The sequence below is a fragment of the Microchirus variegatus genome (genome assembly GCF_963457635.1).
Source record: "Microchirus variegatus genome assembly, chromosome: 4".
Classification (NCBI taxonomy): domain Eukaryota; kingdom Metazoa; phylum Chordata; class Actinopteri; order Pleuronectiformes; family Soleidae; genus Microchirus; species Microchirus variegatus.
The window spans coordinates 25,078,651-25,096,559 of NC_139805.1; the positions used below are offsets into that span (position 1 = coordinate 25,078,651).

A 17,909-nucleotide genomic window follows, 5' to 3' on the forward strand; every position below is an offset into this window, starting at 1 on the left:
ACATTCATTACCTCCAGTCCAGTGAGCTGTCTTAATCTGACCCTGGTCATTAATACCAGACATTCACACTGAAAGGTTTGTATGGAAAGCACTTCCTGTAAGTGTCATAGCACATAGATGTTCTATTGTGTTTATTAAGCTTCTGTTTTACACTGACCAAACCTTGTGAGGACATTTTGTTTACTGTCTATGTTCAGAATGATTCCCATGTACAAGGCTTTGTTTATGAAAGTAAGAAAAAGTATGTGTCTTTTCAGGTGATATATCATGGCCTACAGAAAGGTGTGTGACACCCAGGGGGGCGCGATGGTCGGTCAGGTTCTGCACTGCTCTGGAGGTCTGGATCTGGACTGGGATCTGGACAAGGAGGAGATGCAGGAGCCAGGACCCAGCATGGACCGCATGCAGATGCAGCACATAGACTGCCAGAGATCAGGTACAGCGTCTCCTCGCTTGGTTTAGGGACAAAAGAATGAAACACCGTACCAGAGAATGAACAAAAAAAATGTATACACCAGAAATGGTTAATAAATAATGCATTCAAATGAGGAAAAGGCAGTAATAGGTTTAAAGCATGTTTTATGTTGATCGATGGGTTGGAGTCATATTTCACCATTCATTCACTGTTGATAATAAAAGTTAATATGTGACTTATTAAATAACTCACTGTTCACTTTATTAGGTACACCTGTTCAACTGCTTAGATAGACCACAGCAGACCAATCACGGTGCCACTTAAATAGGCTCCTGTGTACTAGATAAAGTGCATCAGTATCATATGTTTATAAGGAGGTGATTAGTTTACTCTACTGATGGGACAATCTAAACTCATGAAATATAAATGATTATGTCATGATAATTAATGTGTTTATAAAACATTCACGATAATCCCGCAGCTCATAACAGCAAACATTAATCTGATTTATAATATGGGAATCCCTGGTGTGACATATCTTAATATAATATGGAGGAATAACTTTTTTGTTGTTTTCATACAATTTGTGTGCATGATTCTTCCTGGTGTATGTACTGCATGATTAATCATGTTTGTAATCCACATTACATTTAATGATCTTTGTCTTATTGAGGCTGAGGGTTTTTTTTCCCCGCTCAGAATGGTAGAATTATGCCAAAACAAGTTTCTGTCTCGTGCTTTTAATGATCTAAAAATATGGTTTTTTTTTGCTGAGAAATTCTCCACAAACTCTTACACATAATTTGCAACATGTCATTGTGAAGAAAAAAAATAATACTGCATTAAATGTGAGAAGCTTGCCACTGACAGCAGCTGCAAAAGAGAGAAACTTCATAAGTATCCCTCAAGCTGGAGTTGAGTTGCTCAGCTTTGAATCGTGCCTGGAGCTGTGCGTCATTGGCAGTGTTCGAGCCTCACAGAAGCCTTCTGAAGTGAGCAGGCTGATTGTTTCAACACTCAGCATTAAGTATTTACTCCGTTTTTCCATTCAGTTTCCCCACAACAGTTGGAGTTTCGTAAGTTATAACCAACTCTGACTGTAGCTCTATTTATTTTGATATTCAGTTTTCTACTGACATGACATGATATTGATTATATTGTAAAACTTGTCCAATGAAAACACTTAAGCCAACTTATATGTATATGCTTGACATTATTTTGTCATATTTTGTCACACACCATCTAATTTGAGATTGAGTATGAGTCTGGAAAGAGTGTACTTAAGAGGGTCAAGAGGTGTGACCAACAGACGTAGATCAAAATGCCTCCGTATGCAATTGGATAGACCTACAACCAATTACACCAATGTACCGGATCTTACTAGATACTTTCAGAATTTACCTGATGCTGATTCATTGAAATCTTACCACAAAATACAGCCATGTCAAAAGTCACCATCTCTGTTAGTCAATGGGTTCTGATTCAAAAACAACAACAACAACACAGTGCTGTTGAGCCTGAACTCACTGTAAGAATAATTTAGTCCAGAGAAGAGACTCATCTAGAGTTCAAGTCTCATCTAAAAAAGTGGGATTGTTTTTCACAGATTAACTCTGTTTATCACTCTCAGCATGTTCAGACCCCGGCCCTGATCCTGACCCTGAGCTGATGGAACCCATCCAGCCGTCGGTGTCGGTTTCACCACACGGTCGGTTTGAGCGGCTCCAAGAGGATCCCAACTACATCTCCCACTTCACCAGGGCTCCAGCCCATAAAGGCCAACGACGACTCCACTGCTTCCTTCTCAGGTAATTCTACCGGTTATTTTTGAACTCCTGTAGGTTGTTTCTTTATTAGCAGAATTACAGATAAACTACTTAAATGTGCAGTTAAAGGTTTATTGGTAGAAATTTAATAAAATACCCATACATATATTTGTGTGTTTTTTGTAGCCTTAAACAATAATCGTTATGTTCTTTAGGCAAGGGCCTTGCTTGATTTATTCAAGATAGTTTGTTGCACTCTCTTGTCTCACCATAACAGATTTTTCAAAATAAAAAGGTGGGTGTATGTGCCAAAGAGAGTATTACTGTCTGCAAAAGTCATGCCATGCATTGCCATTGGACTGGACGGTGCTGCGCAATAGAGTGAGGCCTGAGACGCCGCTAACACGTTTCCCAGACACCTACACAAACTGCACGGTGCTTGAATCAAGGCTGTCGGCCACTGAGCCACGAGCACCGACACTGATTCGGCTGCGATGAAAAGGAAATAGCAGCTTGTCGGATGTCAAATTGCACGTCAGGCACAAGCACTGTCTCACCTTTGAAGTACCTGAAGTGTCTGGAAGACTAAGTCAGTCATTGTTCCTCCAATTTTAGAGAAAATAAAACACTTAAGAAAGACCATTATATAAAAGATCACCAGAGCTCAAGTTCTTCCTTGACCTTGAGAGGAGTAGATTTGAAAAAAAAGATTAGCCATTTTCCAGAGTCCAGACAAATGCCACCACAACCTACTCTATTTGTTTGTCCAGCATAATATTTAGTCTATATGACTCAAAATAGGAATAAGAAAGAATGGATGTTGTGCTGTGTAATGATTGAGACCGTAATGTCCTCAAAGAAAATATATGTTGAGAAGCAGTCTAATTTTGAAAATAGAAAACCAACATGCACCTTGGGTAAAAACTCCACCTTTAAGTGCCAATTTAAAGTATTCAGTAGTATAGTAGGCTATTTTTCTCATAGACACATACACACACTTCCTGTCCTACTTTTAGGCCCGCCCCTCCATCTTTGTGCTCTTGTTACGATGTTACTCATGCAAAGTGTATGTTTCTAATCTACACAGGTACTTCCTGGCGGCAGCAGGTCTTTTTGTCCTCGGTCTCCTGATTGGCTGGTTCACTCACACACCCACAGTCAAACCACCTGTGCTCATGTCCGACAGTTCGGACCTGCTGGAGGAGCTGCTGAGAGGAATCACTGCTGACAAGATACACACACTTCAGAGGTAAGCTCACAAATCTGGCTAGGAATAATAAAGAAAAAGAAGATGCTTTTGTTGCAGACACAAAGTGAAATCAAAGACCGTCCCTCACTCAGTTCTGCTTTCAATTCATGGCTGCACAGACTTGAATAGAAAGCATGTGAATGGAAAATGTGAAAGAGCTGTGCAAACCCTTTCTGTTAACACTATGTCAGCATCAGGGTTGGTCACTGGTTCTAGAGCGCTCCTTTTATGCCTTGATTTGCCTTTTTATGTGTTTTATTACGTTACTGATTAGTTTGTTACCTATAACACAATGAACTATGGGTAATTCCAAGTTATAGAAGGTGACCACCAGGGTCGAATAGCCAGTGTAGGCCTTCCTGTGTCTGTGTTGGTTTACTCTGTCTTCCTCCCTCACTTCAAAGGCCTTCATATCAAGAATTGTTTGTTTTTATATGTCTTTTCTTGTTGCCCAAAGTTGATTTACTCATATCCCACAATAAATATGATGGGATCTAAGGACTCAGATACAGTGGCAAGAGAGTGAGATGGAAGTGGAAACAAGATATATTGATTCCCACCATTTTTTTTTTTTTTTTTCAAACGATTAAAAACCTCATTTAACCTGAACACTGCATGATTCGCTGAGCCAAAAGGATTATGGGATGCCTCGGTGTACATGTCACGATGTGATAACTGGCTTTACCGCTGAACTGAGACAATCTTGTCACCGTGGTTTCTCTCCCGAGTTCCCACTGCTCTTCATTATTTATTTACCCACATTTACATCTAAGGATGCCAGAAACAACACCCACCATACACACACACACACACACACACACACACACACACACACACACACACACACACACACACACACACACACACACACACACACACACACACACACACACACACACACACACACTCTGCATCTCTGCCATCTGCAGGGATAATGGAGTGTTTGTTTCTGTTGATGGATGACAGCGAGAGAGTTGCTAATGAAATTAAATGGTTATTTTCACCACCTACTAATCCTCAGTTAATTATAATATCATTTGTTATAATTTATTTATCTGTGACTTGTGTCTGTGCTGTGTGCTTGAGCAGGGAGAGCTGTAGCCACAGACTCCCTCACTATCATTTACCCTTAAATTGCCATGGCCTGTGGTTGACCTAAAACTGTTCATATGCACCACATTTTTCACGATGCAGAGGACTAAATCCACTCATTAGAACCTAGTTTTAACAGATGCATTCAGTCGAGCGGGAAACACGAGGTCATGTCGCGGTTTTTGTTGTGTGACCTCCGTGCACACATTGTTCCCTTTGGGCTAAGAAGCAGTAAAAACATTGCATTTTAAGTTCGAAGAGCAGGAAATGTATGATTATAATTCAATTTGTTTTTACATGCAGCTCGTTTGTGATGATTTAAATATTAGTATTTGGGTTTGAACTTTGTCTAAAACAGCAGTTTATGGTGAAATTTGGAGGAGAACCGTAGTAATGAGTAATTTGGTAATGGTCCCATAAACTCTTCTTACTAGATTTGCATGGCAGGATGCACTTGTTTCATTCGTGACAGAGCACCTGCGGCAAATTCTCCATCTCCACCATATGAAAATATTTGTATTTTTGGTAATTCAACTATTACCAATGAAGCGTAATATTTTGTTTTTATGATAGCAAGGATATTCACACACATCTATTTCATTTAGCAATATACTAAACACAATCACTGACTGAACTGAATAAAAAGTCTTATTTGTTTGCCTCTGAAATGTTATGACATTTGTTTAGTCACGTCAGCTTTTTTATGTTTCTCTGCAGCATAGGTAAAACTTGAAAAGTCACCGCTGCATTAGTTTTCAACAGAACCGTTTGTTTCCCGTCCGTTTCTCGTAATCCTGAGACTTTGCGAGACCTTCCCATTCCATGCCACTGCGTAGCATTTATGGGTTTATATGACCCAAAATCCACTTTTTATACATATTTTGTGCTGCTGCATTGTCTAGCCGCTGTATCATAGTTTTTGTTTAATTTTCGTAGTGTTTCAAAAAGTCATGTAAAATAACATGGTCACGGGCCGCTGTTGCATTGCCACTGTTAGCAGCCATGTTTCTACTAGAGCCTGTAAGGACAAACGCGAGAGAACAAATCAAGTCCTCGTCCTCGCCCCCCTCCCTCTCATTGTCTGAATAAATACAAGAACCTCATCTGCACAGAGAAAGACGACGAGGACGACATTTGACCTGCTAAGGATACCGTAGCGCTCAGGGAAGGGAGGGGGTGAGCAGAGGAGCAGTTCGTTGTTGTAAATTTCAGCCCCTCCGCAAGATGTCACTATAAACTACTTATTTCACCTTTAACTGCAGTACACTGGACATCTTTTAATCAAATGGACATTTATGCGAAGTAGAGTAGCCAATAGTGCTCTCTAGTGGCCATCGAGGGCCAGATTTCTCCAAGGCAGGAAATGGAGACACAGAGTAAGGAGACAAATTCTCGCTCTGATCTCTTGACATAATGCTGATAATTATGGAATTGTTGCTTAATAAAAAGAGAAATACAGATGCTACATACTCTGTTCAACTCCCCCATCTATATCAACGTCAGATAATTTGACAGTTTGGATATATATGTTTGTGAATGCTGATAAATGACATATTATAATATATTTTAACAGCACTAGCTGTGGCTGAGTGAGCAGAGGAGGTTGTTTTCTACCTGTCTGTATGCTGATAGGTTCTGGGGAAAACACTTGACTTTAAATTGCCCCTGGAAGCTGGGAATGTGAGCAATACTGTGTAATAGAAAAAGCAATGCACATGCATGTGTTGTATGTATGTGAATGGATGAATGGCAAAACTGATTAATGCATCCATGCCCAAAATTAAGATTGTTGTGGCTCATTTTAAATTCTGAAAACCCCAAAAATCATATGTTTTATGATTCATTTGAAAAATATTTGATTGATTTACTGTAAAATATATCAGTCTTTACCTGTGTTACTTTTTATACCTGTTGGTTTTAGTCTTTTATTTAGATTTATTTACTTTTATGAAGGTGTTACAACATTCAAATAGCATGTATAATCAATTCACGGCCAATACTTGTGCCCAACACTGGGAATCACTGGTTCAAAAGTGTATGCCAAGTACACTGGTGTTTTTTTTTCATTATGGGTAATAATATTACTATATTATAGGCGGCAGTTTTTGCAAGAAAGAAAAATGTGTGGAATCTTCTTTATTATGTTTCAATCACTCGTCTGCTGTTTAAAAAAACAAAACTAACTAACAAACAAAATCATTTGATCAATGAAACTTCACAAAGGAAATTCTCATGTTTCCATAAATCAATATAAAAATAAAGTATTTTAATAACCTACATTAAAATACACACACACCCACACACGTACCAGTAAACAGTAATTAATATTGAGATGACTGTTCAGTGATTTGTGCATCAACAGAAAATGAATCATGTTTTAGTATTAATGAATCTTTTCAGCCATTTATCAAGCAAACAATGCAAAAAAACAAACCAATACACAATGATTTGAAGAGGTCACAGCCATTAACATTTCATTGACCCGGTAACTGTGAGATTAATCAGTAAAGTGAGTGATTGATTAAATGTTGGAGGCTCCACTCAGAGGTAACTAAAGTGAAAAGATTACTGACTCTTTCTCCAGCGCACGTGCAGGCTTTTAAGAACGTCATTATTATATTATTATTTATTTAGCTCGCTGCTCTATTGCTCTCTCCTTCTGTCAGACTATACTATATAATCAATATATGTTCTTCATTTCTAAATATTCAATCACTACAATTTCCTGACGATCATCATCTTTGGAGATGCCTCGGTTTGACTGCCTCACTGGTCCTCACGTATACACTATGTATATGCGCCTCTAAATAAATAATAATCCTTTAAGTACATTTGAGATTATTAATTGTGTGTTATTTGGCCGTGGGCTTATGTTACAGAGACGGAAACTCTCAGCTGCAGAGATGTTTGGACATTTTTGTCTCTATCATTCTTACCTGTCGATGAGATTTTATTGATTTATTTTGCCACGAACATGACAAAATCTGAGCTGAAACTCGTGGTTAAGACCATTGTCTCATCAGGACATACTGTATGTTTACTGATGTTATAAATGAAGTGAGAACTAGAACAAACAGCAGTATCTTTGACAGGAACCCAGACACATCAGCTAAAAGACAACATTCCAGCTTTAATCCATCTCTCCCTAGTGCGTGTCAAGTTTTTTTTAAAGCAAAGTGTATGAATTTCATTCTTTAATTTAGTCAGTTTGCAAAAACAAATGGAAGAGATTGATTTGGCAAAATTTTCCTGAGGAGTTAATGTTCTCAATCACTACTTTCAGCTCCTCTCTAACAGAATATGATGTCAATTCTGTGTATTATGTTCTCCTTCAGAAGAAAATAGATGATAAATGATAAATGTTTGTTTTGCAGTCCATTTCATATACAGTCTGGTTCTAATCATACATCATTTATTTGAACATAGTTGCATCATTTCCTGTCTTCTGTCAGGTTACGCACGCCTGTGTTACATGAATCACTGTCTGTGTTAAGCACACACAGACTGCTGCATCACTGGTTATGGGTTTTTATGTGCGTGCGCTCGACAAACAGCCGTCATCAAATCAACAACACGGGCAACAACAGCGTTCGCCGTTATGACAATAACATCAGAGAATGAAAATGGCAAGATGATGATGCTCAACAGAATACAAATCTGCGGAATATTATGTAAGATGGCATCTGAACTGAGACATGATGCAATTTGCCGCAATTACATTTAAGTTATTCCGTGTCCAATGTGTCACTGTCTGGCGCTGGGATGTAGACGAGATGATTTGTGGCTGATGTGAAGGGATCGCTCTCGGTGTTTGTGTTTGTGTGTGTTTGAAGAATGCAAAGAGAGGAGAATGAGATGAATAAATGAAGATGAAGAGGGTGAACAGGCATTAGGAAGAGAATATAAACAGAGAGAGGGAGAGGGCATCTAAGGCAATGGCACACAAGCCCAGGGTTGATGCAATACGAAGTGGCAGCGTTTTTCTGAGGCAGAGATTGAAATTGGTGACAGGGATCAGAAATGATATGATAAAGAAAAACTTTTTCTTTCTTCTCTGTCAGACAACAAACATTTTCCTGAGGACTTAATGGTCTATGCCACTCGTTTCCGGTCTTTGAGTGACATTATGACTGTTATGTCATGTCTTATTTGGAGTCAAATAGACACTGATTGATTGGCTATGTCTGGCCAAAATTGCCAATATGAGGCTTCAAAACAGTGATTTACAAAATACCTGGTATTATAAATTATAGTGTGTATTAGCGTTGCCATGCTGTCACTAAGTCAGCAAAGGAAGCTCTGAATCCTCTAAAATTTCATAAAATAAATGGTCAAATATAAACCATGTATTTACATGTCATTACTAAAAGTTTGCGACAACACAATCAACTATGTTGTTATTATAATAATAATAATAATAAAACAACTACACCTTTCATACAAGGATTGAAGCTCAACGTGTTTCACAATAAAAGGAAAATAAAATTTGCCAAGAACAGAGATGCAAATGAAACAATAAAATACAACACAGGGTGGAATAAAATGGGTCAAGGCTCTAGTCGAAAGGTTAAAACCCTGTTTTAACTTTGAAATCAAATGAAAGATGCAAATAAAACAGTAAAATACAACATGGGGTGGAATAAAATAGGAAAAGGCTTAGAGTGGAGAGGTTAAAACCCTGTTTTGACTTTAAAATAAAATAAACATGCAAATAAAACACACCACAGGGTGGAGTTGAAAGGTCTTTTTTTTTATAAATATCTAGTGAGCTGGTTTCCCTGATATCTAAGGGTAGTGTGTTCCAAAGTTTAGGGGTCTAAGTAACAAATGTGGCATCCCCAATTTCGCCTGTTGCCGAATCAGCTATTTATCATCTATTTATATCTTTATTCTCTTAAATTCTCGTAGCAGCACAGTTCATTTAAACCAATGGAAGCTCAATCTCTATGAAACAGCACAACAGCACTCATTTTGTATTTTTGTTAACACTGATTGGATAAATTCGGCAAAATGTGTCCAAATTGTCACTTCCAGGGAAGCTCAGCTTCAGAATGTGTGTATAAAGAGCTGGTTTCAACCACCACTGTGTTGAACCATCCAACCAATGGTTCAGCTGGATGTCAGGATTAATGACAGATTGATTGTGAGAATCGTAGTTTATGAGAAACGCTGAACTTCCTATGACATTGTAGCTGCTCGTGTTTTTGCTGCTAACTTGAATCTAGTTCTTTACACTTTGAAACTCCTCTCGTCCGCTTCATCACGAGAAGAAACACTGGACTGAAATAAATAATTCATCTGAGGACAGCAAGTGTTGACTGGTCATCTGCATAATGTAAAATACAGCTTGCGTATCCCGCCATGGACAGAGAAGAAAGAGAGAACAGCGGCGAGAATAAATAAGACACTAAGGGGGAGAGAGTTGATGGGGTTTTCTGCTGAGCGTGCATATCCTGAGCTTCATTATAGTGGATCTGTGGTTACTGTACATGGAAATGCCTCATAGTTGTTTATATTTGTGGTCGCTAACTTTTTTCTGCAATGTTGGATTTGATCTTCAATGCAGTTATGGGGCAAAATATCCATACATCATTGTCAGAATTTGTCAGATACAATTAATGGGCTGGCAATAAATACAGCTATATATCTATATATTCCAAACAGTTAGCGCCATGGATATCTGATCCAGTGATTTTGGCCAGTATCACACCAATGCCAATACGGAGTATAATATCAAGTGCACCATATTTTGTAAGTCTCAAAAAAATGGATGTTTTGTCGAAAGCCGTCTTGGTTTTTTGAAACCAGAAGTAACCACCTACTCCTACAACCTGGAAAAAGCAATCAGTGTCTTATAGACCATAAAAATCTAAAACAAAGTGACAACAGTCATGACATCACCCATATAAATCTGAACTTCTGCACAGAAAAGGCTTGATTTAAAGTAATTTAAATTGTAGTGGTCACAGAGTAGTATTTGAGTAGGAACATATTATGCCCAGTATTCTTTAACCTGCCAGTCCATTTAAGTATAATAAGGTACAGAGGTGTGGTTTTCTTCACAGTTTGTTTCAGTATGGAGTGTTTATTTAAGTTGCTGTTGCCTTTCCATCACCTCAGACGGGTCTGACATTCTGACTGTTTATGTATTTATTTTTCCCAGAGATGTTCTGCTCACTGTATATTTTCTGTTGCTGAACCATTCTGTGGATTAATGAAAATAGCAGTAGAACTTCAGCAGGTCATGTTGACCATCTCTACATGTGCCTAAATGCAGTGAGTTGCTGTCATGTGATTCACTGATGATTCTTGCATTAACACGTATTTGAACAGCTTTATCTCATAAAGTGGCTGCCGAGTGCATGAATTTATAACCTTTATTTGCAATGGACTTCATCATCAGATGCTCAGGTATGGCATGTTTTAATTTTGCAGCCATACAAAGATAATTGCCTGCGTTGTGTCCAAAATGTGTGTTTTTGATTTTGTAATGAGCCCACTACTTAAGTCCTCTACGTAGGGAGAAGGAACCGATTTTGGAATCAATCCTTGTCTCTGGCACTCAAACATCCTGAAGTCATGTGCAACAGCCAAATAAATTTTAATCCACTCATCGTCACTTAATCATGTACAGAAGTCAAAGCCACAGGGGCCATGAGGGATTAAACATCAACGACCTTGTCCTGACTTTGTATTAAAATTCACTGTAAATGTGCATTGGCTTACATGGCCTGCATTCTGATGTGAATGTGTTGAAATAGAAAAATCTTCGTCTGTGGTCTTGAGCCTCATTGGCATGCTTGCCAGCACCACTGCTACTACTGGAAATTTCATCGCTGCAGTCAAAGTTGTCATCAATGCTCGATGGCGGGAACATCATTAGAGCCGGCTTGTAAAGACGATGGTTTCCGTCAGGAAGACGACATTCCATAGGTTTTCTGTCACGTCTTGGTGAGTTTTTATCAACCTTAAGATGATATTCTACCAATGTTTGTTTCCTCAAACATATTGGATATTCAATGAGGACTGCAGCTATAGGTGTCTTTTGATTTTCAACAGTTCGTTGAATTCTTGTGTACGTCAAGTCAACACAAACACAAACATTTCTATAGTGCTTTTTCGGACTCTCAATAATCATTGCAGTGGATTTACATGGTAAAAAATGACTGTAAGAGCTCTAATTGGGTCAAGTTATGTTTGAGCCAAATGCATCAATACCACATGATTGCATTGCAAGTATGCACATTGAAGGAACCAAGGTAAATGCATCTCATTTCCACACTGCATTGTGGATCCATTGCTTTGACAAGTGTATATTCCAACACAAGCAGCAGACAATCAAATCATATTTATGTATTATGCTGAAACAAGACGCAGCCAAAACAAAGCTTTTGGGCATGGTTGTTCTCTCAGTTGCTGATCGATTTGGGTGACAGCCAACATCAGAACAACAGCTTTACAATGCAGACAATGTGAGTCAGCCATTAGATTCAAAGAGTAAATAAAGCAGATTATTTTTTGGGGGTGTGGCTATGATATGACTGACTGTCCTGTAAAATTCATCCTTTGCTTCCTTTCCTGTTCCAATCTCGCTTCAAACAAACAAAATACTACACTCAGATTACGTCACATAGGTTTTCACTTAGTCCAGACACCTCAAAATGAGGACTCTCTCCAGTTTTCTTTGAGTTGACTCCATCTCGGTTGACAACATTTTCTCGCACCTTGTCAAAACGAATGACCTGAGTTTCCCTTTTCTAGTAGCCAAAGGCATATCACCTATTATAAAGTGGCTGTTTGCAGTGATTATGCATGTCATCACCATGGAACAGACCGACGTGTCATCTCAGCCCGGAGCTGACGCATCACCACAGATCAGCAACATTAGAAATAACCTCGGAGAAGTCACATAAGGATGCGATCAACTGAGGAAAAAGCACACGGTGCGTGACAGGCAGTGGTACATCACATGCAATCATAAAAAATTAATTTGTAAAATTTAAATAAAATGTAGAAAAACAAGGTAAAGTTACAGTTAAAACATAGGTACATACAATATACAACAATACGTACTATGACATTAGCAGCATAAACATTTAGTCAAATATAAAATAAAACATGGCAGAATGTCAATAATCATTAGAAAATATATGTTGTTTATTTTATTTTGCATGTGACTTTGATGTGTTTTTGCGCAAGATAATACAGGAACATTTGATTTAAGCTCTAAGTCTTTGCCGCTCTGCATATGACAGGATCCTATATTTGAGGATGTTACATTCAATATCCGACTGTTCATACAGGACTGTGAATGAAAGCAAAAACCCAGAGTAAGTTCAACAAAAGAACTCAATAAACAAGTAAAATGCATGCCATAATTGAAGTCTACATTGTTGAGCTCCCATGTGCATTTACATTATGGTGATTGCTTTGAAGGCATGGCATGACTGCTGGGCGGCTGATAGGAACAGCTGCGCCACCGCAGTGACATGAAGAGGCAGCGGAGGCAACGCCGCTTCAGAGATAACGCCTCCACATTCAGGCCTTAACAAGCATAGGAAGTTGAAAACAATAGGAAATATAATGAATAACTTATAGGCTGTTTCTAAATTTAAAGCAGCTGATTATTATATAGGAACATTATTATAATTCCATCGAATTGTGAAGTTACACAGCTGAAACCTGTGAAGCCTCTTTAGTAGGTCTATGCATGATGTCAAGCTTTGCATTTCTTGCATTTCTTTGAATGGTCGCCAGGGGGAGTCGGTAAACATTTTGTGGCCATTTTGTAAACTATGGATCCATTTAGAGTCAAATTGATGATGTGTGTATATTGCATGGTCGCAGGTGTAGGTGGACGTCCTTCTCTTCCACATAGGCTGTGGTTATTTTAGGATTCAGAACCAACATTCATTCAAAAACCACTGGGAATTTACAAACCAGTGGCTGAAGTCAAGGTGAGTTGACTCTTGAGCTATATACACACTATAGGCTATTGGGTCAACTACTGTAGCTGGCGAGATCATAATCAACGCTATAGGCAAATATGCTGGTGCCAGTTCTAGCACGGCTCTACTCGACTGTATTCGGTTTGGTATCAGGCGCATCGTTTTCCATTACTTCATAGTAGCTTCTCATTATGGGTGGGGTCGTCATTCTAGTGGAGTGGTTTTATATGCGACACAAACACAAACAAGTGACGGTCAAACAGATCTTTTGCCAAAGCAGATATTTTTGGGGTAACTGAATCATTAGAATCAGTTTATTAAAAAGATTTGTTAACTGAATTGTTCAGTATTTCCTGTATTACCTGGACACAGACTCTGTCTGATATGGCTGAGCGGGTTGTGACCTGACTCACGATTGGTGGCTTTTGGCAGTGCTGTCGCTAAATAATATACACTGCTCTGTTAGAGTGGAATTCTGGTATGTTTTGACCTGGACCCTATGTTTAAATGTCGGTGTGTACATGAATAGTACTGACAAAAAGTTTCATAATTGGCCCAATAAATCGCCTCGGGCGGCCGCTGTGACAGACAGCAATGGCTGCACAGTAATCTTATGGGGCAACTGTGCCATTCTGAATTATATCCATAAAAGGGTTAGAAAGAAAGTCTTGAAAGTCACTTTTGTAGTGTGTCCAATGACAATCAGGCCTTGTGAGACTACGCAAGATCACACCAGACTTGTGTGCGAGACTTTGAGTGTCTGGCGCTACTGCTCCGGTAATGTTGTCAGAAGTCTCAAACCCTTTTTATGGATATAAGCCAGAATAGCACAATTGCCTTGTAAGATTACACAGCAGCGGTCGCTGCCCATCACAACTACCACCTGAGGCGATCTACTGGACCAATTATCAAACTTTCTGTGCACACCCACATTTAGAAACATGGGGCCTAAAAGTCGAAAAATACATTTTAGTATCATCCCAGCTTGCTTGGAACCTCACGAGAGCAGGTAACAAAATAGCACCAGGTAAGCAAACAGAAACAATCGGAGATGGCAGACTTCAACCCATTCACTCAACAAGCCTCTGGCAGCCTCTGTTGGTCATATAGTGCGGAAGCACAGACAAACACGGAGCCACCAAAAACAATACTTCACTCCCACTCCATGGGGTGAAGTAACAAAAGAAAGAATCGTAGTGTAGTGCTCAACCTGTGACAGGTGAGGTGACAGCTCTTTAAAGATACATATTTGTACCATTGTTTTGTATAAATGTAGTTCAAATATATTACTTCCAACTCCAAAATGATCCTTTAGCCTGCCTGTATTTGTCTTTTTATCTGTTGATTTCCTAAGAATTACGGCTGTGACCCAAGGCAGATTAGATTTTGGTGGTGTTGTGGGGGAACTGAGTAGCCTTGGCAGTGGTTTGTGCTTTCTCTGTTGTTTTTGTCAGACCTCAAAAACAACAGATATTTTTCTGGCTGTAAAAAGGTTGAGAAATAAATCACTGAAGGGCAGAACCTCAGGAGTCAGATCTGAAGAACGGAACCTTCTGCCACAGGCGTGTGTTTACTGAATTTCAGCCAGTTGTCTTCTCAAATGACTCGCAAACATCAAACATGAACAAAGAGGGAACTTCTTTTGTACTTTATTGTCAGGAGGAACAGTAAACACACAAACATCTGAAGTTACCACAGTTATTTCAACAGTATAAAGAGCGGTCAGAGTGCATTAATACTGAGCCATCATGCCAAAAACCTTTTAAAGAGAACATTCATTGGTAAATACCACTATCAAAGAAACTCCACATCTGCCAATATTTTCATTTTCAACCCTTAGAATGTTTTTCTTCCCCCTTTCATCAAAAACTCAGGGTCTGATCCAGGGCTGAGTTTTGTCGTGGAGCTAAACGGCATCACGTCAATGGAGTAATCTCAATGCTCTCAGCACTGTTTCTCACTTTACTTCTAATTGTCTTGCACGCGTTCGTGAACACACGCACACGCACGCACACACACACACACACACACACACACACACACACACACACACACACACACACACACACACACACACACACACACACACACACACACACTCAGCTTGTCTGACTTTAATTGCTTTTTACAAACCAGTACCTGGAGTTTCACACTCCAACAGGTTTGAGTGCAGTTAATTGTCTTCTTGTCGTTGAGCGAGTTTCCGTGCGCACCTCGGTGTGTATGTGAGTCAGGGGGATACGGACAGAGCTGTACTATATTCCTTTGTGGGTGTTTGATACCTGCTTTAGTTACATGGCTCAGTCTTTGCCTCATTTCTCACTGTAGTATATAAAAATTGGTAAAAACCCACGTCTCCTTCCTCTGGTACAGACAGCCAGACGGCTTTAATCTGCAAGTGAAATGGATGGAACATCACAGCGGTACATGAGCTAATCACTGGCTGACAGCCACTAATTTGATTGTCCACAAAATTAAATCTGAGTGCAAAATGCGAGGCAGCAGCATCAGAATCTGGAACAAAATATATGACTGAATGAATGATGTCTGCCTCTGTTAAAGTCAGCGTATTCAATCTGTTTCTATCATCTGTGGAAGCAGCAGGGCTGTAAAAACAATTTGATTTGAGTGAAATGATTGGATGGCCTACCTGTGCATGACCAAAATGGTCTACTTAAAAAGCATGATAAGGAACACTGCTAATGTTTTTGTTTGTACTTTCAATACGATAATACAGTATGTGGGCTACTTTCTTACCCATGAATGAGCCATGAGCTCACAGTCGATATGCGTTCTGAATAAAATGCAAAGCCAACTTTTGCGATCCGTTACTCATCGTGTTTGGCTGCAGGACTGTTTGTGTTTACTTTAATCACAAACAGGATAGCAGGAGGGCTAGTCCTTTTTTGGTTGGCATGCAGACCATCGCATCAAGCAGGGTTATTTGCCTCAAGTTCAAATATTTCATTATTTCAACATCTTCACTACACAGCAATCTCCAAGCTATTGTTCACCACAACTTATGACATGAAAACCACCTGAGTTACAGTTATTTGTCTTTGGCTGTATTTCAACGTCCAGGTCCTCTAAGCACAAATAAAAGGCTAAAGCTATAAGTGATTATATAGAACATACTTATGGGCAGTATATATTACCTTTCTGACAGTAAACCTTGACTTGTTCCGTGACCATCTGCTGTACATTGATTTGCTTTTCCTCTTGCCTTTCTGGGTAATACTTTATTTTGTAAGTCCATAGTTGACTTTCAACAGGTACTTCTTTATATTTACTGTTCTCCGATGTTTTTCACTTTAATTTGATGGTCTTGATCGTCAACTAAAGGATAGTTGACTGTCAACAGATAAACAACCAATTGTCAACTAACTGATATGATGTTTTTCTTGACAGTAGACATTTAAATCGACAGAAACATAAGTAGATATAGCCAACTAATAAGATACTGACACTGACAATATTTTTAGCCAGTTCTCTTCACGGTACTGCCTCATGATGCTTTTTTGAGGCTGTAGGAAATTACACCGATTCCACCCTCAAGAAGTTATTCCACATTGTTTTTCAATGAAAGCTGTCCGATAAGAAAGATATTTTGGTGGTCAAGCGTAACCAAGGGTAAGTGAAAGTAGAACTTTAAGGCAATCTAACTTTCTACATAAAGGCCAGAGTGCAAAGACGACTTATCATGTGCAGTATGTGTACATGATATATATATCTATAGATATATATATATATATCTATAGATATATATATATATGTATATATATATCTATGTATATAGATATATATATATGTATATATATATATATATATCTAGATATATATATATATCTAGATATATCTAGATATATAGATCTATATAGATATATAGATCTATATATATATATATAGATCTATATATCTAGATATATATAGATATATAGATATATATAGATATATAGATATATCTAGATATATATCTATATATCTAGATATATATAGATATATATCTATATATATGCAGGGCAAAATGGTGTTAACCCTTGATGAAAGTTTAATCGACTATTATCTCAGAGGTTGCGTTGAGTGCTTTTACATCTGCATTTCTTTGCTCATAGGAATCCATAACTGGAAAAGGAATGGCAATCTTTGTGCTTATAATTACAGACACATCTTGACACTTATGTAATGGCTGACATCTGTGTGTGTGTGTGTGTGCGTGTGCGTGCGTGTGTGTGTGTGTGTGCGTGTGCGTGCGTGTGCGTGTGCGCACTCACCTGACAGCAATGAAACTTTAATTATCATCAAGAAATAGGTTTGGAGCCTCACAAAGGCTTCAGGATGTCCGAGGCCATGAGAAATTATATTTCTGCCTCTTTTTTTTTTGACATAGGTTGTTTTCTTTTGTTGTTTTCACAATAAAAATAAATACATCTGGAGTTTAA

The 17,909-nt window shown here is 38.6% G+C and overlaps 1 protein-coding gene across 1 annotated transcript in view; it reads left to right on the plus strand.

The window, feature by feature from the left end:
• Positions 1 to 267: 267 nt before the first annotated feature.
• The window catches only part of naaladl2 (N-acetylated alpha-linked acidic dipeptidase like 2), a gene marked incomplete at both ends in the record, with an annotated part of 253,223 nt that continues 235,581 nt past the window's right edge, over positions 268 to 17,909 (plus strand). Inside the window, 3 exons of the mRNA XM_083888090.1 lie at positions 268 to 436; positions 2,046 to 2,223; positions 3,269 to 3,430. Of these exons, the coding sequence (XP_083744216.1) occupies positions 268 to 436; positions 2,046 to 2,223; positions 3,269 to 3,430 (509 nt within the window). The remainder of the gene's footprint in view (positions 437 to 2,045; positions 2,224 to 3,268; positions 3,431 to 17,909) is intronic.